Raw genomic sequence first — 24,378 nt, 5'->3', positions numbered from 1 at the left:
TTAGGTTACATGTATTGACTTTGCCCCACCCGAATCAGAGCTTCAAGTGTGTCAGACGGTGCACAGCACACCCATTAGGTGTGAACATACCCATTCCCTTCCCACTTCCCATCTGCCCAACACCCGATGAATGTTACTACTCTGTGTGCACTTAGGTGCTGATTAGGTAAAACCAATTTGATGGTGAGTACATGTGGTGCTTGTTTTTCCATTCTTGGGATATTTCACTTAGTAGAATGGGCTCCAGCTCTATCCAGGATAATACAAGAGGTGCTATATCACCATTGTTTTTTGTGGCTGGGTAGAGCTCCATGGTGTGTGTGTGTGTGTGTGTGTGTGTGTGTGTGTGTGTGTGTGTGTGTATCACATTTTATTAATCCACTAATGGATTTATGGGCACTTGGGTTGTTTCCACATCTTTGCAATTGTGAATTGTGCTACTATAAACATTCTAGTGCAGATGTCTTTTTTTATAGAATGTCTTTTGTTCTTTTGGGTAGATTCCCAGTAAGGGAATTGCTGGATCAAATGGTAGTTGTACTTGTATCTCTCTGAGGTATCTCCACATTGCTTTTCACAGAGGTTGTACCACTTTGCAGTCCCACCAGCAGTGTATGAGTGTTCCTAAAGCCATCCTCATATAACCATCTCATCTTTGACAAAGCAGACAAAAACATACACTGGGGAAAAGAATCCTTATTCAATAAATTGGTGCTGGGAAAACTGGGTAGCCATATGTAGAAGACTGAAACAGGATCCACACCTTTCACCTCTCACAAAAATCAACTCATGGTGGATAACAGACTTAAACCTAAGGCATGAAACTATAAGAATTCTAGGAGAAAATGTGGGAAAAACTCTTATAGACATTGGCCTAGGCAAAGAATTTATGAAAAAGACCCCAAAGGCAATCACAGCAACAACAAAAATAAATAAACGGGACCTGATCAAATCAAAAAGCTTTGTCACAGCCAAGGAAACTATCACGAAAGCAAACAGACAACCTACAGAATGGGAGAAAATATTTGCATGCTACACATCTGATAAAGGGCTGATAACTAGAATCTATATACAACTCAGGAAAATCAGCAAGAAAAAAAAATCAAACAACTCCATCAAAAAGTGGGCAAAGGACATGAACAGAAACTTCTGTCTTCAAAAGATAAGACTAATGGCCAACAAACATATGAAAAAATGCTCAACATCTCTGACCATCAGGGAAATACAATCAAAACCACAGTGAGACATCATGTATCTCCAGCAAGAATGGCTTTTATCAAAAAGTCCCAAAACAATAAACTGTGGCGTGGATGCAGAGAGAATCCTAGAATTCTTGTCCAGCTTTTTGTTGGTTTTTGTTGAGCCAGAAACCAAGGTCAGCAAGTTCCCTTCCCCAAACTCAGCGCAAGCTCCGTCAATTCCTGGGCGTGGACTGAGCTGGAGCCTGCACTGTCTGCGCCGTGGCGCGGCCCGGAGCCGCCAGCTAGGCTCTGCCGTTCACCCGCCGGGGGTCTGGTTTCCTCGTCTGCACAGCGTGATGATCCAGTCTGTGCCGTAGAGCTGTCGGGAGGGCTGGAAAGAGTCAAAACATGTAAAGCCAAACGCCGCCTGGCCTAGCGCTCAGCAAGCAGGTGACACTCTGTGACCCGCGTCCTCCTGTCTTTCCGGTGGTCATGAGCCGGCCGGCCCGTGACGCCAGGCACACAGGGAGGTGAGCTGAGCCCCCCACTGCAGTCGTGCCCAGGAGTGTAGATGGTTCTCCGTCCAGGTGTGGATTGTTAGCGTCTTCTAGCCACCCTGATGTTGATTTTTATATCCATAAATCCCGTGACGTTCTGCGTACTGTGTTCACACACATCCATACCCGTACGCACGTACAGACTTTTTCCTGGGCCTTTTACTTGCCAGGTACGAGGCCTCGGGCAGCTGCTGGGAAGGCCAGAGAGAGCGCGTGGGCGGAAGGGACCCAGGGCTGTGAGGCAGGGTGGGGTCGATGTCGGCTTCTCGGAGTCATTTGTCTCTTCAGAACAATTCCCAGTGAGCAGAACGTGTTATCAGCTGCAAATTTCCATACGCTCCCACCCACGCCTCATTACTGTCAACTTCCTGCGGCATTTGTTGATCCTGTGGTTTAGAATTTAACCTCACAGATTCCTTTTTTTTTTTTTTTTTGAGACAGAGTCTCACTTTGTTGCCCAGGCTAGAGTGAGTGTCGTGGTGTCAGCCCAGCTCACAGCAACCTCAAACTACTGGGCTCAAGCAATCCTTCTGCCTCAGCCTCCCGAGTAGCTGGGACTATGGGCATGCACCACCATGCCCGACTAATTTTTTCTATATATATTAGTTGGCCAATTAATTTGTTTCTATTTTTGTAGTAGAGATGGGGTCTTGCTCTTGCTCAGGTTGGTTTCGAACTCCTGAGCTCAAACGATCCGCCCACCTCGGCCTCCCAGAGAGCTAGGATTACAGGCGTGAGCCACCGTGGCCGGCCCCTCATAGATTCCTTGACCTCTGCAAAAACTGTGTGGGGACTGATTTCCTGGCTGAAGGCTCAACCTCGGCTGCAGAGGCAGCCCCGTCTACACCAGCGTGAGGCTCCTCTGCTGGTCCTGGCAGCAGTGCGGCAGCAAGACCGAGACCCCCAAGCTCTTCCCCTGCTCAGGGTCGGCCCCCTAGAGACAGGGTATTGTTCAACGTGAAACCGTCCACTGTGTTAAGACAGAGAGCACCAGGGAAGCAGAGAGAGAGACAAGAGAAACAGACACAGTGACAGAGACACCGAAGGCAGGAAGACACAGACAAAATGAACAGGTCTCCAGACTCACCCTCCACAGCCTGAGCACAGAAAGGCGCGGGGAGCAGCCTTACTCTATGCCAGGGGTCCTCAAATTTTTTAAACGGGGCCAGTTAACTGTCCCTTAAACTGTTGGAGAGTGCGCACTGTGGGCCCAGGACGGAGTCGGCTGCTAAGCAGGACAGGCAGTGGTGGCAAAAACACCTGGAAGGCCGGATAAGTGTGCTAGGCGGCCCATATGTGGCCCGCGGGCCCTAGTTTGAGGATGCCTGCTCTACATTAATGAGCTGGAGGTGGAGAGTCCCTGAGACCCCCCGCCCAGCCCCCAAATCCTGTCGTGTCTCGTGGCACCGTGGTACCTTCTCATTAGGAGGCCTGTGGACAGCCGCCACTGTGTGTGTTGTCGAGCCGGCAGCAAGCACGCCTTGATCAGTGCGCCTGTCAGCGCTGCCCTCGGGCGCTGGGACAGACGGGAGCAAACGTGTGGCGTGTGGCCAGAGATGCCCCTGTTTGGGTGTCCTGATTTGTTTGCATCCTTGGCACAAGAGACTGTCTGACGAGCACAAGTGGCTGGTGCATGGATGAGAGTGTCATCCACTCAGTGTCTCCTGGCATGTGGACTGCCGGGACCTCAAGGCCATCCTGTCAGTCCGCGCTCGTAATTGTGCAGCCTGGGACAGGGCTGGGCAGGCTCCCGGGAGAGCTGTGCCTGTCAGTTGCAGGCCCTGACTTTGCGCCGTGTCCCCGGGACCTGGTATAGCCATGGCCAACGCTGTTTGGCAGGTTGGAGACTGGAGGCCGGGTGTGTCAGCTGGCTCCAGGAAGCTGCTGAATATAATCACTTTCCTCCAAAACCAGTATTTCTTTTCTGAAGCTCTCTGACAGTGTCCTCTCAATGATGGCTATTAATGTCTGTGATGTAGCTTCCACTTTGGTTTGCAAACTGAGGACAGACAGGGCCACGTCTGGGCTACTCCTCCCCATAGCACATAGTCCAGAGCTCGGCACACAACAGCAGTAGCAGCGTGGCCTGCCGATGGCTCTGCGGATGCTGCTGTTGATGGTGGGGGTGATGGTGGTGGTGGTGATGCTGTTGTTGGGGGGATGATGGTGATGATGGTGGTGGTGATGCTGTTGTTGTTGTTGGGGGGATGATGGTGGTTGTGATGCTGTTGATGGTGGGGATGATGGTGGTGGTGGTGGTGGTGATGTTGTTAGGGGGATGGTGGTGGTGATGCTGTTGATGGTGGGGATGATGGTGGTGGTGGTGATATTGTTAGGGGGATGGTGGTGGTGATGCTGTTGATGGTGGGGATGATGGTGGTGGTGGTGATGTTGTTAGGGGGATGATGGTGGTGATGCTGTTGATGGTGGGGATATTGGTGGTGGTGGTGATGCTGTTGATGGTGGTGACGATGGTGGTGGTGGTGGTGGTGGTGATGTTGTTAGGGGGATGGTGGTGGTGATGCTGTTGATGGTGGGGATGATGGTGGTGGTGGTGATGCTGTTGTTGGGGGGATAATGGTGGTTGTGATGCTATTGATGGTGGGGATGATGATGGTGGTGGTGATGCTGTTGATGGTGGGAATGATGATGGTGGTGGTGATGCTGTTGATGGTGGGGATATTGGTGGTGGTGGTGATGCTGTTGATGGTGGTGACGATGGTGGTGGTGGTGGTGGTGGTGATGTTGTTAGGGGGATGGTGGTGGTGATGCTGTTGATGGTGGGGATGATGGTGGTGGTGGTGATGCTGTTGTTGGGGGGATAATGGTGGTTGTGATGCTATTGATGGTGGGGATGATGATGGTGGTGGTGATGCTGTTGATGGTGGGAATGATGATGGTGGTGGTGATGCTGTTGATGGTGGGGATGATGATGGTGATGGTGATGCTGTTGATGGTGGGGATGATGATGATATTGGTGGGGATGATGGTGGTGGTGGTGGTGATGCTGTTGATGGTGGGGATGATGATGATGGTGGTGGTGATGCTGTTGATGGTGGGGATGATGATGATGGTGGTGGGGATGATGGTGGTGGTGGTGGTGATGCTGTTGATGGTGGGGATGATGATGATGGTGGTGGTGATACTGTTGTTGGGATGATGATGGTGGTGGTGGTGGTGATGCTGTTGATGGTGGGGATGATAGTGGTGGTGGTGGTGATGCTGTTGATGGTGGTGGTGATGCTGTTGATGGTGGGGATGATAATGGTGGTGGTGATGCTGTTGATGGTGGGGATGATGATGATGGTGGTGGTGGCAGTGATGCTGTTGTTGGGATGATGATGATGGTGGTGGTGGTGATGCTGTTGATGGTGGGGATGATAATGGTGGTGGTGGTGGTGGTAATGCTGTTGTTGGGATGATGATGATGGTGGGGTGGTTGTGATGCTGTTGGTGGTGGTGATGATGATGGTGGTGGTGGTGATGCTGTTCATGGTGGGGATGATGGTGGTGGTGGTGATGTTGATGGTGGGGATGATGATGATGGTGGTGGTGGTGATGCTGTTGATGGTGGGGATGATGGTGGTGGTGGTGATGCTGTTGTTGGGATGATGGTGGTGGTGGTGATGCTATTGGTGGTGGGGATGATGATGATGGTGGTGGTGGTGGTGATGCTGTTGTTGGGATGATGATGATGGTGGTGGTGGTGGTGATGCTGTTGATGGTGGGGATGATGATGATGGTGGTGGTGGTGGTGATGCTGTTGATGGTGGTGATGATGATGGTGGGGTGGTGGTGATGCTGTTCATGGTGGGGATGATGGTGGTGGTGGTGATGCTGTTCATGGTGGGAATGATGATGATGGTGGTGGTGGTGATGTTGTTGTTGGTGGGGATGATGATGATGGTGGTGGGGCATTACTAACATGGCTGCCACTTATCAGATACCTCCTCTGAGCCACGTGCTGAGCGAGGCACTTTTACCCGTAGTCTCCATAATCATCACAGCTGCTTTTAAAGAAAAGAGAATCATTTTTCCAGTTTTGCAGGTGGTGAAAATGAGGCCCAAGGAGGGTGGATAATCATCCAGAGTTATCAGAGCTGTGCTGACAGGACGGGGCCAGTCTCCCTGATGAGCCGCCTTCCCCACTGGTTCTCTTTAGCATGTGGGTGTTGGTTTTACTGCTGTGTGGAAATGCCTAAGAAATGCGCCTTAAACCTTGGCAAACTTTGGCAGCAGTTCTCAAATGCTCTGTATGCACAAAGTGGACCACACCATCGATGCCCAGACTAGATTCTCTTACACACAGTTTGAAGAATTCACGTATCAGAAGTGTCTGTACCATGCATTGGAAATTGGTCAGTGTTCTTGCTTGTAGGTTGCTAATTTATAGATTTGGGCAGCTACAGTCCTTAAAATTGCCAAGCATTATCTTGGGAAACCCCACAATGTAGGTATGTCTGGTTGAGACTTGAAACATCTTTAAAACAGGAGGTTTGAAAATGAGTCACAGGATTTTAAACTCAGAGCTGAAAGTAGAAGGAAAAGTACAATTGGCTGGTTCCACCTCAGCTGAGCTGTGGGTTTCCTGACTTCTTTAGGGAAAGTGCAGGTGTAAGAAAGCAAGATAAATAAAAGCAGTGGCCATCAACACTGCTGCAGCAGGCACTGTGGTGACGGTGCCTACGGGCAGGTGACTTACGGGTTACACGGCTCACCAGAGCACAGACCGCTAGCCTCGTGGCACTGGGGGTGGGTTCAAAGTCGGGCAGCCCCAGAGCCCGGCACCCTCTGTTTTGAGACTTGAAGTCGCCATGAGTCTGTCTTCCTCACTGCTCGTGTTCCCACCTGCCGTGCCCCCGTGGTCACGGGAAGGACACCTCACCTCGAGGCTGCCGTAAGCTCCCCGAGGACACCGCGGGGCCTGCAGTCATTTACAGAGCACCCGGGGGTGACTCGGGAAACCGATGTCTGCTGTCATTTCTGCAGTCTCGGCTGTTCGCGCAGCTGCCGAAACGTTCTCTTTCCTCCTCTCCTTAATTTGATTCGGAGCATAAACAATCCGTTTTCGCTGGCCGCGCGGATCACACTCTGCCGCGGCGTTGTGATTCCTGTGCCAAGCCCGGGTGCCGGTGCCCGGAGGTCTGCGGCGCAGCTGTAATTAGAGGCCGCTGAGTGAGGCCGCCACCCCAGCGCGCAGCGAGGGATGCTCGTGGGCACGCTAATGAGACGCTGCGACCTGGATCGCAGCCCCCGGCTCGGCGGCCTGGCCAGGTGTTCAGAGCCGGCCGGCCGGAAAGGCAGCGCAGGCCGAGCCTGAGATTGACGTTCACACCCAATTTGCGGGGAATCGCCGGAGGCGCTGTGTGTTGTGGCAGCATCTCCCCCCCTCCCGCCCGCCTGGCTGTCTCCTTTCTAACAGGAGAGCAGCTCATTTACCAGCTTAGTCCTCGGACAGAGTTAAATGATTGGATGATAGCTACAGTCAGATCATTTTAGAGGTAATAACAGAAAAGTCTTAGAGATAACGTCGAGTTTCTTTCTCAGACAGAAGAAAATTGAGTCTCGAAAGGTTAGGTGGTTTGCCGAAGTTCATGCATAAGAGTGAAACTGGAACCCATACCCACCTGTCCCCACCTTCCAGCTTGCTCCCAAATCCACCCTTGAAGCTTGGACCCAGATAGTTTTGGAAACGAGCAGACTGTGGGCTGAACCACTGGCCTTAAGTTCAGTTGAGGCTGCACGCCTTAACCCGTGCCCAGCGGGCACCCCCAGACTCAACACTGATCATGTGTGCCCCAAGAAAGAGCAAGTGTGAAATATGAACGGGCGAGATCTTAAAGATACGTGGTCCGCAGACCCAGACCCCAGGTGCAAGGCGGCTCAGTGTGCTCCCGGGGCAGCCTGGGCCTCCGTGAGAGCCTCGAAGCTGGAAATTACTGTTCTCGTCCGTGACATTTTTGATGGGGCTGGAGCCAGAGGTGGAGCGTGGAGATTTCTGACGCCGTGGTGGGGCAGCCACCTGCACCTGCGTCTGTCTTGCGGCAGAAACAAGCGGTGAGGACGCCGAGACTTCTGCCAGCGTGCACTGCACAGGCGGGGAGAAGACACGGGCGCAGCTCGGGGAGAGACCGTGCTCGCTAGGGCTTCGGTGACAAATGACATCACAGGCAGTCATCCAACCAGGAGCCTGGCAGGGTCGCTGGTGCACGGCGTCGCGGTGAGGATAGCGGGAGAAAAACGTTTCAGCAGTCGGCGAAGGAGCGGGGCGAAGTAAAGGCGAAGCGCTCGGAGCCTTCTGAGGCTGCTGAAGCGAGACTCGCCGTGGGGAGGGGATCTTCGTGGCGGGACAAGCCCCAGCGCAGACGGGGACCCAGACGGGCAGGTCTCTGTAGGAGACGCTCGGTGGTCAATGCACAGAGAGGTGTAGCGCCACTGGCCGCCATCTGGGAGCGCCACCGAAGCCACGGTGAGAAACCACTTCTCAAGCTCCAGGACGGCCGCAGCGAGGGGGATGACGAGAACACTGAGCACCGGCGAGGACGCGGAGAGACCGGAGAAGTCACGCGTGACCGGCGGGATGGCGAAGCCCAGCAGCCGTGCTGGGAACAGTCTGGATGCTCCTCAGTCAGTTAAATGTGGGGCACCGTGCGCCCCGGCAACGCCGCACCCCGGCAACGCCGCACCCTGGGATCGGCCCGGGGACAGGAACCCCCAGACTCGTGCCCGAGTGCTCGCAGCGGCGTGCTCCGGACAGCCGAGCAGCAGAGGCGGCCCACGCGCCTCTCGCCTGAGGAGGGAATGGTCACCGTGTGGGATGGGCGTGCCAGGGAGGGTCATCGGCGCTCGGCGGAAGGGGTGCGGCGCCTGCTCGGCGTGGGTGGGCCGCGAGGGCGTCACGCTCGGGGACATCAGCCAGGCACAGGAGGCCGCGCATTGCACGGCTCTGTTTACGCGAAACGGCCCCGATAGGCAGCCCCGTAGAGACAGGATGTGAATTAGCGGCGCCAGGCGAGGGGCGGGGTAGGAGTGTGGACCCAGCTTCTTTCCGAGTGATAGAACGTTCTGGAATTGAGCAGCGGCGGTTTTGGCACAACTCCGAGTAGACAAAACCCATGGGAGCGGGTGAATTTCACAGTATGTGAGGGTTGTCTCAGCCAGGCTGTCCTTTAAAATCGACGTCAGGACGGCTGGGGCGCGCGGCACTCGGTGGGTCAGTAGAGCAGGAACGAGAGCGTCGCTTCGGTCGCGTTTCTGAAGGGCCGCGCTGTGGGTGTCGTGGCATGCCGTGGCTGACCACGGAGACGCAAAACTGCCGCCCTGTTTGTTCTCTGCCCCTCCAGGCCGCCGACCCCGTCCCCAAGAGCATCCTGACCTACGCGGCCCGCACCCCAGTGCTGACCTACCCTCTCGGGCCCCGGGCCCAGCTCCCCGAGGGCCCCCCGCTTCGGACCCTCGGCCGGCCCCAGCCTGACCAGCTCAGCCCCCAGGTGGACGGCAGCGTGGACGGACGTCCCCTGATGGCGGCCCTCAGTGCCTACGCAGCGCGGAGGCCCCCTGTGTCCCCCGGGGAGGGCGACCTGGGGCCGCAGTACCTTCTGCACGCGCCCCCGAGACTGCCCAGGCCACTCCTGGCACCGGCCGCCCCCCAGAAGTGGCCTTCGCCTCTGGAAGACCCTAAAGTTGCCCCTGGCGCGGATGAAGGTGAGTTGGTCCCCCAGTGCCCTGCCACCCGTGGTCGCCCTCTGCCAGTGGTCCCCTCCCGCCATTGGGTCTTCACCCCTCGCTTCGCTTTAGGGTCTGTGGCAGGGGCCGGGCAAAGCGTGAGGAAGGCCCCAGCCCGGCTCACCCTCCGTGTGGGTGGAAGAAGAGGTGGCCGGGGGCATGCGGGGGCTGTCTCCCGGGGTGTGAGGGGCTGCCCACGTCCATTCCTCAATGCTTCCCGTCCCGTCCCGTCCCCAGACCGCACAGTCTGGGTGGGGCAAGGCTCCAGGCTGGTCTGGCCCACAGCCTGTGCTGCCCACGTCCAGTCCTCAATGCTTCCCATCCCGTCCCCAGACCGCACAGTCTGGGTGGGGGAAGGCTCCAGGCCAGTCTGGCCCACAGCCTGTGCTGCCCACGTCCAGTCCCCAGGCCTGGGCAGGTGGCCGCGTCGGGGGGGCTTTCCTGCTGGCGATTCCCCCTCCCCCTCCCAGGGCTGTTTCCTGTTTGCACCACGCACCCCCGAGGAACCGGCCTCAGCCCTGCACCTTCGCACGCGGGTCACTCCACGCTGAGGTCTTCCCTGCCCACGCTCCCCGGTCATGCTGGCCGGGGACTCAGCCTCGGCCACGGAGACGTGCGTCACCGGCAGTGTCTCGCCCGCCCTGGGCCGGCCACCCTCTGCCCCCCACCCCTGCCTCCGGGCTCACCCTCTGCCCCTCACCCCTGCCTCCGGGCTCACCCTCTGTCCCCCACCCCTGCCTCCGGGCTCACCCTCTGCCCCTCACCCCTGCCTCCGGGCTCACCCTCTGCCCCCCACCCCTGCCTCCGGGCTCACCCTCTGCCCCCCACCCCTGCCTCCGGGCTCACCCTCTGCCCCTCACCCCTGCCTCCGGGCTCACCCTCTGCCCCCCACCCCTGCCTCCGGGCTCACCCTCTGCCCCTCACCCCTGCCTCCGGGCTCACCCTCTGCCCCTCACCCCTGCCTCCGGGCTCACCCTCTACCCCCCACCCCTGCCTCCGGGCTCACCCTCTGCCCCTCACCCCTGCCTCCGGGCTCACCCTCTGCCCCCCACCCCTGCCTCCGGGCTCACCCTCTGCCCCTCACCCCTGCCTCCGGGCTCACCCTCTGCCCCTCACCCCTGCCTCCGGGCTCACCCTCTACCCCTCACCCCTGCCTCTGGGCTCACCCTCTGCCCCCCACCCCTGCCTCCGGGCTCGTACCAGTGACGTTCTCTTCTCCCCCGACCCTTCCTGTCCCATTCTCTACGACTTAAAAATCCCCATTCGGCGCCGGGGCCGTGCTAGTTATTGGGAGCGGGAAGAGGTGACCCCCGCTGCCCCCTCAGAGGGACCGGGGCTGCCTGGAGAGCCAGGTGCGCTCGCAGCAGAGCACAGCGAGCTCCACTCTGCCAACCAGCTCGCCCGGCTCCCTGCCCCTCCGTGCTCCCTCACACCCTGGGGCGCGGCTCCTCCGGAACACGCTCCTTAATGACTGACGCCCTCTCCACCCCCGGGACCCTTGTTAGTTACAGAACTAGCTCGGCGTTTGGCGTTTTCCCATGCCACCTGGCACTTGTTGGTGGGTGACCTTCTCACGTAGACTGTCCTCGTAACGGCGCGCAGGCCCCTGAAGGCAGGTGTGAAGCGTCAGGTACCAGGCGCGGTGCGTGGAGATCTGTGCAGGAGCCCACGCGTGCCTCCCCCAGCGCCAGCAGACAGTGACTCCCACCGTCCTGCCCCTCTGTGCACCTGACACTTGGGCGATTTCGTCCTCCACGTTGCGGAATTGTGTGGCCGAATGACCGCTCTTCCACGAACCGACCGCGATAGCTTTGTGACTCCCAGAGATTCATGAGGCTGCCTTAATTTCCCCAAGTACCCACTCAGTGCTCAAATTTCCAGTTGTTGTGCGTTTCTGCACAGCTGGTCCTTCTGGAGCCAGGTCCACAGAGGGTGGATAGATCCGCCCCACCCCTCAGTCCACAGCGGGTTTCCCCTGCCTCTTTTTTTCCTTTGCAATTTTTTCTAAAACCGAGACCGTTTGTCTCACGGAGTTGTTAACGTTCTGAGTCTTGCCCGATTCCTCCCAGAGGCGTTTCCCTGGTTCTTTGCTGCTTTCCCTGTGAAGAGGAGCCCACTCAGAGCTGTGGTCACCTGTAGTCACTCACCTGTGGTCACCTATGGTCGGCGTTTGGCAAGAGCCTTCAGAGGGGCTCTGTCCTCCCGCGGGAGGTGCGTGGAGTCTGCCTCGTCTCCTCGCAGTGCGGGCAGCCCCGGGCCGTGCCGCCGGCCCGGCCACCAGCAGCCCTGTCACTCACAGACTGCTCGGGGAAACCTCCCGACCCTCGCGCGATGCGCTCTGCCCCACCCCCACCCAGCGCAGTCTGCCGTTGGGCGTTGGTGTGGTTGTGCAGTGGGGGGGTTGTCCCCCCCACCGACCGCGGCCTGGTGGAGACGGCGCCACTCGGTGCCAGCGGTGTGAACGGATGCTCGTGGGAGGGTCGCAGCTGCTTGTCACACCAGCTGCCGTGGTGCCGTGGTGGCACCTCCCCTGCCTGGGGAGGCTGAGCGGTGGGACCCTGGCACCTGACGGAGACTTGGGGGCCTTGCGAGAAAGCAGGACCTCCGCAGGCCCCACTCTCTAAGATGCGGGTTGAAATGCAATCCACTTTGTTATTCTGGCTAGTTGGGCCTGGGCTCTGATGCCTAAAACGGTCCTTCAGCTCCAGATTTCCACTTTTCTCTGTGCATCTCGTGCAGAGCTGATCCCTCGCGGGGCCCGAGGGTGGGCCAGGCCAGTCTGCAGCCGACAGAGTGCGGCTGCCCCAGTGCCGGAGAGTCTGAGACACCCCCACCCGGGAGGCAGGGCCAGCTGAGACAGGAGGGAACAGGGTTTCTCTCCCTACCACGTTCAATGACAAAGGAACAGGAAGGAAGCTAGCGTCTTCCTCCAGAGCTGCCGGCCAGGCTTCCCCGACTCGGTCCAGCTCAGTGCCCCGAGGGCTTCCCGGATGCTGGACCACGAGCAGCCCCACCAGGCCTCGGGGAACTCGCTCCGTGTGGTATGGCCGCCCAGGACCCTTCGTGGAAGTTCGGATAGACGGTGCCCGCAAGGACGGAAGCCCGTAAGGGGGTGCAGGGCACTGACAGCCTCTCCGTGAAACCCAGTTTCACCCCAGTGGGGCAGCAGGCGGTCAGGGCAGGTGCAGACACCTGTGCACCGTGGCTTCTCTTCCATTTTTTGCCCAGCTTCTGGGGCTGTGTTTTCACACATTCTTCTACACGGCTGGACATTCTTAGCACCCAGAGAGCAGCTGCGCCCAGCAGGGAGGGAGGTCCCTGTGAGAGACCAGTGGGGAGGCCGCCCTCCCACCGCAGGGCCGGGTCCGGCACGAGGCCCCCACGTCCAGGCTCGGGCAGCAGCAGAGCTAATCCCACGCACCTGCCGCCAGGTGAGGGGCAGGTAAACGGGGTGCCGACGTAATGCAAGTGACAAAGCCCGTTTGGCAAAATAAATCTTAGAAAGAGATCCTGTCCCTTCCTTCGTTGTTTACAACTCGTCTCTTTCTGCAATGTGTTCAAGCGAGGTGGAATCAAAAGACCGTACGGGGCCGGGTACCCTGCGTGGACGTGCAGTGCTGTGGGGGGGAGTGAGAGCTCGTCCAGTTAACCTCTCGAGCTTCCCGCCCAGACCTGGCAGCCGCGCCCTGGCACTGTTTCCGTTCTGCCACCTGCCGAATGTCAGATCACGGGGACCAATGATCTTGGGGACCAGCAACCGCTTGTCAGAGCAGCCGCCTCCACTGATCAACGTGCGTCTCAGGTTCCTCCAGGACTCTCCGTGGCCGGACAGCTCCTCTCCGGTTGGCGCTGAGAACGCCGCGTTGCCAACACTACGGCATCCCCCCAGCACCCCACGCACAGGCGTGCCGCGGTCACGCATCTCCTCGCCACCGTGGAACGTCTCGCTTGCTTCCACGTCTTGGCGACTGTGGATAAACCTGCTGTGAACGTCTTGGTGCAGGTTTTCGTGTGGACACGAGTCTTCAGCTTCTTCTGGTGAATATGAAAAAGCGTAATTGTGGGATCGTGCAGTGTGTTGAGTTTTGTTAGAAGCTGCCGAGCCATTCCCTAAAGTGGCAGCGATTCTGCGCCCCACGGCAGTGAACGGGCCCCGTGGACACACGACTGCACTGCGCAGGACAGGCGTGCGGGGATCTCGTTGCTGCTTTGGTTTGCGTTTCCCCGATGACAGGTGACGGAGCACCCTTCCTTCTGCTTGTTTTCCACCGTTCATCGTCTTTGACGAGGGGTCCGCTGTGGTCTCGAGCCGTGTTTTATTCAGGCTGTTTGTTTTCTTATTGGTGTTTTAAGAATTCTTGTATATTTGGATAATAATAGTCCTTTATCAGATATGTCTTTCGTAAATATTTTCTCCCCATCTGTGCCTTGTCTTTTCATTCTCTTGACAGTGTCTTTTCTAGAGCGGAAGTTTTTAATTTTAATAAAGTCCAACTTAGCAATTATTGTTATTATTATTTTGAGACAGAGTCTCTCTTTGTTGCCCAGGCTAGAGTGAGTGCTGTGGCGTCAGCCTAGCTCACAGCAACCTCAGACTCCTGGGCTCAAGTGATCCTCCTGCCTCAGCCTCCCGAGTAGCTGGGACTACAGGCATGTGCCACCATGCCCAGCTACTTTTTTCTATATATATTAGTTGGCCAATTAATTTCTTTCTATTTATAGTAGAGACGGGGTCTTGCGCTTGCTCAGGCTGGTTTCGAACTCCTGAGCTCAAGCTATCCGCCCGCCTCGGCCTCCCAGACTACTAGGATTACAGGCGTGAGCCACCGCACCCGGCCTAACTTAGCAATTATTTATTCATGGATCATATCTTTGGTGTCATGTTTAAAAAGTCTTCACCTAATCCAAGGCCATTGGATTTTCTCCTATGTTATCTTCAAGGAGTTTTAATAGTGTTTGATTTTATAATTAGGTCTGTGGCCCATTTTTGAGTTAATTTTTGTGAAGGCTGTAAAGCCTGTGTCTAAATCCATTTTTTTTTTTTATAGGAGAATGTCTAGTTGTTTAGCACCGTTGGTTGGGAAGACCATCTTTTCTCCATTGCATTGTCTTCCCTCTTGTCCAAGACCAGTTGGCTGATGTGTGGGTCTATTTCTGGGCTCTCTCTTCTGTTCCATCCATCTATTTGTTTGTTCTTTTACCAACGCCCCATTGTCACGATCACGGTTGCATCACAGTGTCGGCTGTCCTGGGTCTTCTGCCCGTACCTACGGGGTAACTTGCCGGGCTTCGGGCCGGGATTGCGCTGCATCTACAGGTCACGCCAGGAAACACGGACCTCTCCACAGCACCAGTCGCGATGAGGAATGCAGCAATCCCGAACGTCCGAGTCCTGAAAGAGCACAGTCCTGAAAACGTAATTCTGGATAGCATAATTTAAAAATTCTTTAAAATCGATTTATTTGTTTGCGTTCTTAGAAGGAGATTTATTTGCTAGACATAGAAACAGGACGGGACACTTTGCGGCCACGTCACCCAGTGTGGGAGGCAGGAATGACACGCAGACTTCTGCAGGCACAAGCATGTGCCAAGGACAGTCGCCTGTTACAGAGCAGCCTGGTCACGCCCTCGTGCTCTGCAGTGGGGGAAGCGGGCCACCGTGCATCTCGGAGCCGGCGCCTGGCCCTCGTGCTCTGCAGTGGGGGAAGCGGGCCACCATGCATCTCGGAGCCGGAGCCTGGCCCTCGTGCTCTGCAGTGGGGGAAGTGGGCCACCGTGCATCTCGGAGCCGGAGCCTGGCCCTCGTGCTCTGCAGTGGGGGAAGTGGGCCACCGTGCATCTCGGAGCCGGAGCCTGGCCCTCGTGCTCTGCAGTGGGGGAAGTGGGCCACCGTGCATCTCGGAGCCGGAGCCTGGCCCTCGTACTCTGCAGTGGGGGAAGCGGGCCACCGTGCATCTCGGAGCCGGCACCTGGCCCTCGTGCTCTGCAGTGGGGGAAGCGGGCCACCGTGCATCTCGGAGCCGGAGCCTGGCCCTCGTGCTCTGCAGTGGGGGAAGCGGGCCACCGTGCATCTCGGAGCTGGCGCCTGGCCCTCGTGCTCTGCAGTGGGGGAAGCGGGCCACCGTGCATCTCGGAGCTGGCGCCTGGCCCTCGTGCTCTGCAGTGGGGGAAGTGGGCCACCGTGCATCTCGGAGCCGGCGCCTGGCCCTCGTGCTCTGCAGTGGGGGAAGCGGGCCACCGTGCATCTCGGAGCCGGAGCCTGGCCCTCGTGCTCTGCAGTGGGGGAAGTGGGCCACCGTGCGTCTCGGAGCCGGAGCCTGGCCCTCGTGCTCTGCAGTGGGGGAAGCGGGCCACCGTGCATCTCGGAGCCGGAGCCCGGCCCTCGTGCTCTGCAGTGGGGGAAGTGGGCCACCGTGCATCTCGGAGCCGGAGCCTGGCCCTCGTGCTCTGCAGTGGGGGAAGTGGGCCACCGTGCGTCTCAGAGCCGGCACCTGGCCTGCGTGCTCTGCAGTGGGGGAAGTGGGCCACCGTGCATCTCGGAGCCGGCGCCTGGCCCTCGTGCTCTGCAGTGGGGGAAGCGGGCCACCGTGCATCTCGGAGCCGGAGCCTGGCCCTCGTGCTCTGCAGTGGGGGAAGTGGGCCACCGTGCGTCTCGGAGCCGGAGCCTGGCCCTCGTGCTCTGCAGTGGGGGAAGCGGGCCACCGTGCATCTCGGAGCCGGAGCCCGGCCCTCGTGCTCTGCAGTGGGGGAAGTGGGCCACCGTGCATCTCGGAGCCGGCGCCTGGCCCTCCTGCTCTGCAGTGGGGGAAGCGGGCCACCGTGCATCTCGGAGCCGGAGCCTGGCCCTCGTGCTCTGCAGTGGGGGAAGTGGGCCACCGTGCGTCTCAGAGCCGGCACCTGGCCTGCGTGCTCTGCAGTGGGGGAAGTGGGCCACCGTGCATCTCGGAGCCGGAGCCTGGCCCTCGTGCTCTGCAGTGGGGGAAGCGGGCCACCGTGCATCTCGGAGCCGGAGCCTGGCCCTCGTGCTCTGCAGTGGGGGAAGTGGGCCACCGTGCGTCTCAGAGCCGGCACCTGGCCTGCGTGCTCTGCAGTGGGGGAAGTGGGCCACCGTGCATCTCGGAGCCGGAGCCTGGCCCTCCTGCTCTGCAGTGGGGGAAGCGGGCCACCGTGCATCTCGGAGCCGGAGCCTGGCCCTCCTGCTCTGCAGTGGGGGAAGTGGGCCACCGTGCGTCTCAGAGCCGGAGCCTGGCCCTCGTGCTCTGCAGTGGGGGAAGTGGGCCACCGTGCGTCTCAGAGCTGGCGCCTGGCCCTCGTGCTCTGCAGTGGGGGAAGCGGGCCACCGTGCGTCTCAGAGCTGGCGCCTGGCACGTGTGCCGTCTGAGGAGTCGAGAGCCTCACCGTGCACAGGTCAGGGAGCGTCAGCGTCCCACGTCACACGTGACCCGCACGCCACAGCGACACCCACGCTGTGGGAACAGACTCCACACCCCTTTCCCTGGAAACAGCCAGAGAAGCTTCAACAGAACGGCTGCTCTGTCCTGGGGGTCCCGGGCTCCGTGTCATTCCGTGAACTCCAGAGAGTGTTTTCCAGAGTCGCCTTCTTCAGACATCTCCGGGCCAGCCGCATTCACCCGGCGGTGCTGGAGCCACCTGAGCGGGGTCCCCAGCACGTGCGCACACGCACACACGTACACAACAAACACGCACACACGCACTAGTGGTGCTGGAGCCACCTGAGCAGGGTCCCCAGCACGTGCGCACACACACATGTACATACACAAACACGCACACATGCACTAGTGGTGCTATAGCCACCTGAGTGGAGTCCCCAGCACGTGCGCACACACGTACACACACAAACATGCGTGCACACACACACACTAGTGGTGCTGTAGCCATCTGAGTGGAGTCCCCAGCACGTGCGCACACACGTACACACACAAACACGCGCACACACACACACTAGTGGTGCTGTAGCCATCTGAGTGGAGTCCCCAGCACGTGCGCACACACGTACACACACAAACACGCACACATGCACCAGTGGTGCTGGAGCCACCTGAGCAGGGTCCCCAGCACATGCGCACACACATGTACACACACAAACACGCGCACACACACACACTAGTGGTGCTGTGGCCATCTGAGCGGAGTCCCCAGAACGTGTGTGCACACACAAGTACACACGCACTAGTGGTGGTGTAGCCACCTGAGTGGAGTCCCTAGCACGTGCACACACACACATGTACACACACAAATACTCTCACACACACACTAGTGGTGCTGTGGCCACCCGAGTGGAGTCCCCAGCACATGTGTGTATGTGCACACACGCACACACGCACATTCACACTAGTGGTGCTGTAGCCACCCGAGTGGAGTCCCCAGCACATGTGCGTGCACACACGTATCCTGGCGGTTCTGTAGCCTCCCTGAGTGGAGTTCCCCAGCACATGTGCGCACACGCACATGTACACACACAAACACGCACACACACACTAGTGGTGCTGTAGCCTCCCTGAGTGGAGTTCCCCAGCATGTGTGCACACACACATACATGTACAAAAACATGCACACATACACATACCCCATTTTCATAAATCTTGACGTTTATAAAAGTTCATTTCTCGGAAGCACGGGTTGATCAGTATCATGAAGTGTGATTCATTTTTACTGGAAATCTTAAATTTAAGAACACTTTCCCTGCCCTGCTGAGCAGCCACAGGGCTGGTTTCCTTCGAGCCACCCTGCTGTGCTCAGGACAGCCTGGCCTGGTGGGGCTGCAGGGCCGCCTGTGGCCTCGCTCTGCCAGCCGCAGAAAACAGTGCGGGGGGAGACGCTGCCAGCTCTGTGTTCTGCGGTGCCAGGCATGTTGTGCTGGGCGCTTGCACCCTGTGGCCCGTGTGACCACACTAGAGGGAATAGCTCTGTCATTCTGGCACCACCTCCCGACCGTGACGGCCTTGACACCCTTGTCTCCTCCCGGCTCCGTCACGCCAGCCATTTCCACAGGTCCAGCCTCTGTCCTCCCCGCTGGGCGTACCGACGGTCTGTCCTCCAAGGGCTGCCCTCTCCCTGCGTGGGGACTGCGGTGAGGCCCAGGTGCAGGTGCCCAGGTGTGTGCCGAGTGCGCCGCACCCGCTCCCCGCTCTGTCCCCCTCAGGGCTGCCCTAGCTTCCCTGGAGACGCCAGCCCACGGCATACACGTGTGTTTGTGCGTGTGCCCCTAGGGACCCTGGTGCAGAGCCTCCTGCGGGACCTGCGGAGGCAGCAGGTGGACGCCGCGAGCCGGAGCCCCCTGGAACTGGACGGGCCGGCCGGCCGGACGCCTGGCGTGGGGCAAGGCGTGGGGCCAGCAGGAGGTCGGGACGGCCCCGGAGAGCAGCAGCTGCGCCCAGAGCCCGCCCTCCACGGAGACAGCGCGCAAGGTGACCTCGCGCCGTGGGTCCTTTTCACTGGGGGTGGGTCCCGGGCGGGGGTGCGGCTGAAGAGCGGGGGAGAGACCAGTGTTCGTGGGCTGAGCGAGTTCTTTCTTCTGGGGAGACGGGATTCGTGTCAGTGACTTTCTCTCTTTGGGCTTGTGCGTCTGGAAGCTTTCGTGGTGGGCGGACTCGGCCGAGCAGAGCAGTGACGCCGGCTGGCAAACTGCTCTCCGTTGTCAGGGGGTTCCGTTCCTCCTCCGTGCCGAGTTCAGAGCCAGAAACAAAAGCAGCGGCGGGAAGCGTTTTTGTTTGGACGGTGCGAGTGGACGTCGCCAAACGTCGGGCTAACAGAGCGGGAGGGGCTCCCCCAGACGTCTGCGTGGGGTGCACCCCAAGCCTCTGGGGCTGCTGGGGTCCGGGAGGCAGAGAGCCCCTCCCCCCCACGCGGCGGGAACCCCGAGCCGCAACCCTGAGCCATGTTACCTTCCCAACCGTCACCTTCTCTGCAGAGTCCCCGGGCCACTCGGAAGGCCGAGCTCAGCCCTGCACGCAGTAGCTCACACGTGCCCGCCCTGCTGTCACACGTGCCCGCCCTGCTGTCACACGTGCCCCCCCTGCTGGGGGTTGGCACCGGGTCTCGCTGGAGGCTGCAGGGGGCATAGGACTCTGCCAGGGCGGGCGCAGCGCTAGGCAGCCGACAGGCGGTCAGCAGGCGCCAGGGCGGGGCGGGACGTGGAAGGTGCCGGATGTGGTCACGTCCCCAGCGGCTGCAGTTCACGCCGGAGGAAAGTGCGTGAGCTGCGCGCCACTGGGCGACGCGAGTGCTAAATTTATGTGGAGAAACTGCAGCCACAGCAAAGCAACCTGCCAGTGGGCTCTGGAGCCCCTGAACTGGGAGTCCCGCCTCACCCCCTGGCCCCAGGTGCAGGGGCTTCTCTCGCCCCTTCCACGGCGGCGGCCATGCGCAGGCCGCAGCCCGGGCGACTCTCGGCCACCGCGTCCCCTCCCCTTCCGTGGGGTGCGCGGGATTCCGTCCTGTGCTGCGAGCGGGAGGTTTGCTTTGAGGCAGAAATGAGGCCCTTGTCATCACGCCTCATTCTCCGTAAAGAGGGACCCCGCGCGGTTGTCGCTTTACGGGCCGTGACGGATTGCCACGAGGACTTGGGTGACACTGTCGTCTTTTACAGGTGGCGCGGCGCAGGACGGCGATGACGCAGTCTACGCAGAGGTAAGACTCTGGCCTGTGTTAAACGCGGCGTCGTGCCGGTAATCTTCCGTTCCTGGCGTGGCCACTTTACGAAACACGAAGGGCTTTTTTTTCCCAGAGAAGGATGGAGAAAAAAGCTTCTTGATCCCCAAACTGAAACAGGTCACGAAGCGTACCCCACACATTGTGTGTTTAGATACACGGCAATATCTGTTTTTAAGTTATAAACAGATTTATTCATTATAGAAAGACGCGAATGTGGTTGCTATAAAGAAGAAAGTTGATATTTCTTAGCATTTTCCAGCCCAGGATGTCACACAATGACGTCCGGTGCCCGTTTTGTCCGGCACGCCCTGCAGGCGCTGATTTCTGAGGCTCGTTTAACGCGCGGCGCGCACAGGGTCTAGCTCACGCACCCCTGGGCTGTCCGTGTGGCAGCCGCTGGCCACGTGTGGCTGTCTAAACTTAAATTTAAATGAACTGAAGTTAAAGAAATAGAAAATGCAGTTCCTCAGCTGCACCGGCCACATGCCAGGTGCACCCAGTGCCAGTCTTCCCTGCTAAGTTTGCCGGCTGTCGGTTTCCTCCCGGTTAGGAGCCTTTGGTCATTGGTACATGTTGCGGACACAGAGCATCAGTTCCCGAACAATGGCAGTGATACTGCCTGGTTCCAGGAAACTCTAGGTTTTGGTTAGTAATTCTCTTGACAGGTTATCTCAGTGGTTTGTGGTTTAAGGTCTGTCAGCAAGAACAGGAGGGGCACGTCAGCAACTGTTGTTCCCAGTGTCTCCCAAATGTGGCAGGAAGCTCCGAGTGTGGAGGGAGAAGTGGGTTGAGCAGCACGGTCACTGATTGGGGGCCGGGGCACCGGCCGCGTCTGTGAGCAGCAGCCCGCCCGCCCCTCCCCCATGCCCCGTTACCTGCAGGGGCTCAGGTACCACGGCCGGGCTGCTGTGGGTCCGCCGTGGGGCGGAGACTGCCCAGGACTTCGACAGCACAAGTGTCCATTCTCACGGCCCTGAGTTTTGATTTATTTCTGTTGTTTTTGGTATAGTTTCAAGCAGTGTTTTTCAAAAAGGGTATTTTTGGGTGTCGTATTTTTGAGCTCTTATTCATTGAATAACACCTTCCTTTCCCTTCTCCCTCGAAACGCACTTTAAGTGAGAATACTATTCCTCCCTACTCAATATTATTCCTGTCCCTACTCAATAATGTGAATGCTGTGTACTGTTGTCATTCAGGATCCAGGTCTGAGCAGTTGTTTCAATCAAACTACTATTTTGTTTATTTGAAAACACAAAAGGAAAACTTGTGAGTTTTAGTTAAAGAGGGAATGTTTTCACTCTTAGTCCTTCCTTAATTTTCTAACAATGTGCTTTGGTAAAGTGAATTATGAAGTAAATCAAGTTTCCCTGTTTCTGTCTAACATGATATTGCACCTGAAATTTCGTGGTTGAAAAATCACCCCACTGCCCCTTGTGATCGTGTCCTGGAGGTGCCTGGAGCTGCCTTCCTTCTCGGGGAGGGTGGGGCGCAGCCCGGGAATGGGATGGCATCGTTGCCGTCACTTAGACCGGGGCTCAAGCCAGTGCCATTCACGACCTCTGATATCTGGCAGAATTGTTTAACACTTAACCTCCGTGAGCCCAGAGTCTGCAAATTAGAGGCAAGCCCAGCACAGTGTGCATGGGGCTGGGTGACGATCAAGCGTGACAGTTTGCACAAGGCACATGAGCGTCTGGCACACAGTTGGCGCCGAGTGTCGTCACTGTGAGTTTACTTCCCAGCCTGGGTGCTCCCTGAGTGGTTCCGAGGCTCCTGGTCCAGGGCATGGGGGTCGGGGTGGGGCAGGCATGATCCACGATGACAAAAGGCCCCCAGATGTGGAGAGAACACAGTTGCACGTCCCTGTGGCAAGCTGACTTGTGGGTTAGTCTCTTTGTGCCTCGACTTACCCACCTGTGAAATGGGGTCAGCGAGGGTTCGCGGCTCTCAGGGTTACCAGGGTGACTCAGTGTGTTTCTGCGTGTGAGGCCTCAGCACAGAGCCCTGTCTGCAGTGTCACAGTACACACAGATCGTTAGTATTGATCATTGTTAGTTATTGGAATTAGGTGCCCACCGCCTCTGGAGGGGTGGAGTATAGCCCTGAGATCACTATCAAAGCTGAAGACTGAGGCTGACTCTACAAAGTCAGATTCTTCAGGAAGGGGTGTGTGTGTGTGTGTGTTTGTATATGTGTGGCGCGTGCATGTATGTATGCCATGTGTGCATGTGGGTGCCATGCGTGTGTGTGGACACGTGGGACGGGGGAGAGAACGCTGCCTGAGCGATTCCGGCACGCACGTGTCCTGCATCCGGTTGCTCACCTGGACGCGGCTCTGAGCACAGACCGGGAAAGCTCTACCAGCACCCGGAAGCTTCCGTTCAGGTTGCCATCGTCATCGCACACGGGTGACTCTGTTGCTGGGGTCCCTTGGTGCCGTGTGTCCCGTCCCCTCTCAGATGTCCTCTCATGGGCTTGTCCTTTCTACAGGTCACGCGTGTGGGCGCCACCCTCGGGGACCTCCCGCAGGACCCCGGGTCTCGACGGCTGCCCGGAGCCCCCGGCCTCGCCGAGCCCCTCCCGGCGCAGACGAGGACGTCGGCGCGGCCCGCGGCCCCCGCGTCTTCGGAAGAGGAGGACGCGGGCGTGGAGAACGTGCGGAGTCAGACGCACTCCAGGGAGCTGTGGGAGAGGCGGCCGGACGCGGGGCCCGCAGCCCAGGGGCCCGGGTGGCTCCAGAGCGGGACGCAGGGGGCCCTGCGGGACGACCGCCTTCGCCAGGGAGCGCGGCAGCCCCCCGGCGACGCCCTGCAGCTGCAGGTCAAGGCCTCCACGGAGGAGGAGGAGGAAGAGGAGGAGTACGGCTATGTCGTGACGGACCGCGAGTGAGTAGGGGCCCCGGCAGGCCCTGGGTGGGGCTCAGGACGCAGGGGTGCTTCTATGTCTGAATGCCTTTAGCTGGAAGAACTGAGTGTAGGGGCCCCAGAATCTTCCCTGGGGGGGCAGCTGGGTGTGGCTGCTGATGCCCCCAGGGCTCCCGCGCTGGGCCCCGGGTCGAGGGCACTTCTCTGGTGCAGATTAAACAAAACAACCAAGCAGAGCCTTTCCTGGTCACCCGCGGCAACAGGTCCTGGCCGGCAGGTCTGCGTCCCTCCAGGTGGGGCCGGGCTGCAGGTGCGGAGGGCTGGCGTGAGAGCGGGGGGCCGTGCGCGCCAGGCGGGGGCGGGCCGACCCGCTGCATGCTGGCTTCATGTCTGTTTCATGTCGAGCAGCACCGGCACCAGGGAGGCGCCACGGCGGCCTGTCCCTCCCTCTCTTACCGTGTGTATCTGAGCTTCAAGAGGGGGAGGATTCAGACCTCCCGGGCCACCAGCCACACGCGGCCGCCGCTCTCCCAGGCCGTCTTGCTCGTGAACCCACAGCTGGTGCTTCGTCTTGTACAGGTTTTGTGTTTTTTTGCAGCAGTACCAAGAGAAGAATGTCTGGCTGGCTGCATGTGTGCCTGTGTGTATACACACGCATGTGAGGTGCAGGTGTGTGTGTACGTGCATATGTGTAATAACGCTGCTTTTCAGCGACAGCGTGCATTTGTCAGGTACTTCCTCCCTGGCTACCGAAGGCGCCTACCACGTCGCCACGCCGGTTCTCGGCGCAGGAAGGATCCGCGTCCCAGCGGGAAGCTCCCTCCTGCGGGCTGTGCCCATGCGTGGCCTGGCGTGTTGTGGCCATGCCACAGCCACGGATCCCCACTGAGACGCAGCTGCGCCCCGCGGGGGCAGGGCATCTCGTGTGGAGCTCAAGCCGCAGAGCACTGCAGCCAGACTAGAGCCTAAGGCTGTTTCCAGCTGCGCGCTGATCGCAGCGGCGCTTTTAGGTGAGCCGTGAGCAGCGGAGCCCGCAGGATCACCCCAGACCGCCGCTCTGTGTTCGCGGAGCCCTCCCTTGTATTAAGACGAGCCCCCCCAGTTCCAGCCGCTGCGTGTAGGTGAAACCGCGTGTCCCTGTCCTCACGCTCCCGGCCCTACATCCAGGAGCTCGGGTGGCGCCTGGTCCCGCTGCCGCGCCTGCCGAGAGGCGAACAGGCACCGGCGGGGCCCGCGGGGCTGCGTGTCTGCGCCGGCGGAGCCAAGGCGGGGCCCGCGGGGCTGCGTGTCTGCGCCGGCGGAGCCAAGGCGGGTCCCTGCGCGGTGACTCTGTGACGCCACCGTCACCACAGCCTGTCCCTGATCGTAGCGCTGCAG

General features: G+C 59.0%; 1 protein-coding gene across 1 annotated transcript in view; it reads left to right on the top strand.

Moving 5' to 3' along the window:
- PTPRN2 (protein tyrosine phosphatase receptor type N2) overlaps positions 1-24,378 on the top strand; it is a 595,476-nt gene that overhangs the window by 176,634 nt on the left and 394,464 nt on the right. Inside the window, exons 6-9 of the mRNA XM_076006762.1 lie at positions 9,082-9,442; positions 18,694-18,891; positions 20,073-20,113; positions 22,628-23,022. Coding sequence (XP_075862877.1) covers positions 9,082-9,442; positions 18,694-18,891; positions 20,073-20,113; positions 22,628-23,022 — 995 coding nt within the window. The remainder of the gene's footprint in view (positions 1-9,081; positions 9,443-18,693; positions 18,892-20,072; positions 20,114-22,627; positions 23,023-24,378) is intronic.

Source organism: Microcebus murinus, chromosome 9, assembly GCF_040939455.1.
Source record: "Microcebus murinus isolate Inina chromosome 9, M.murinus_Inina_mat1.0, whole genome shotgun sequence".
Lineage (NCBI taxonomy): Eukaryota > Metazoa > Chordata > Mammalia > Primates > Cheirogaleidae > Microcebus > Microcebus murinus.
The sequence above is the reverse complement of the archived record's forward strand: the minus strand, read 5'-3'. Positions and strand labels throughout refer to the sequence as shown.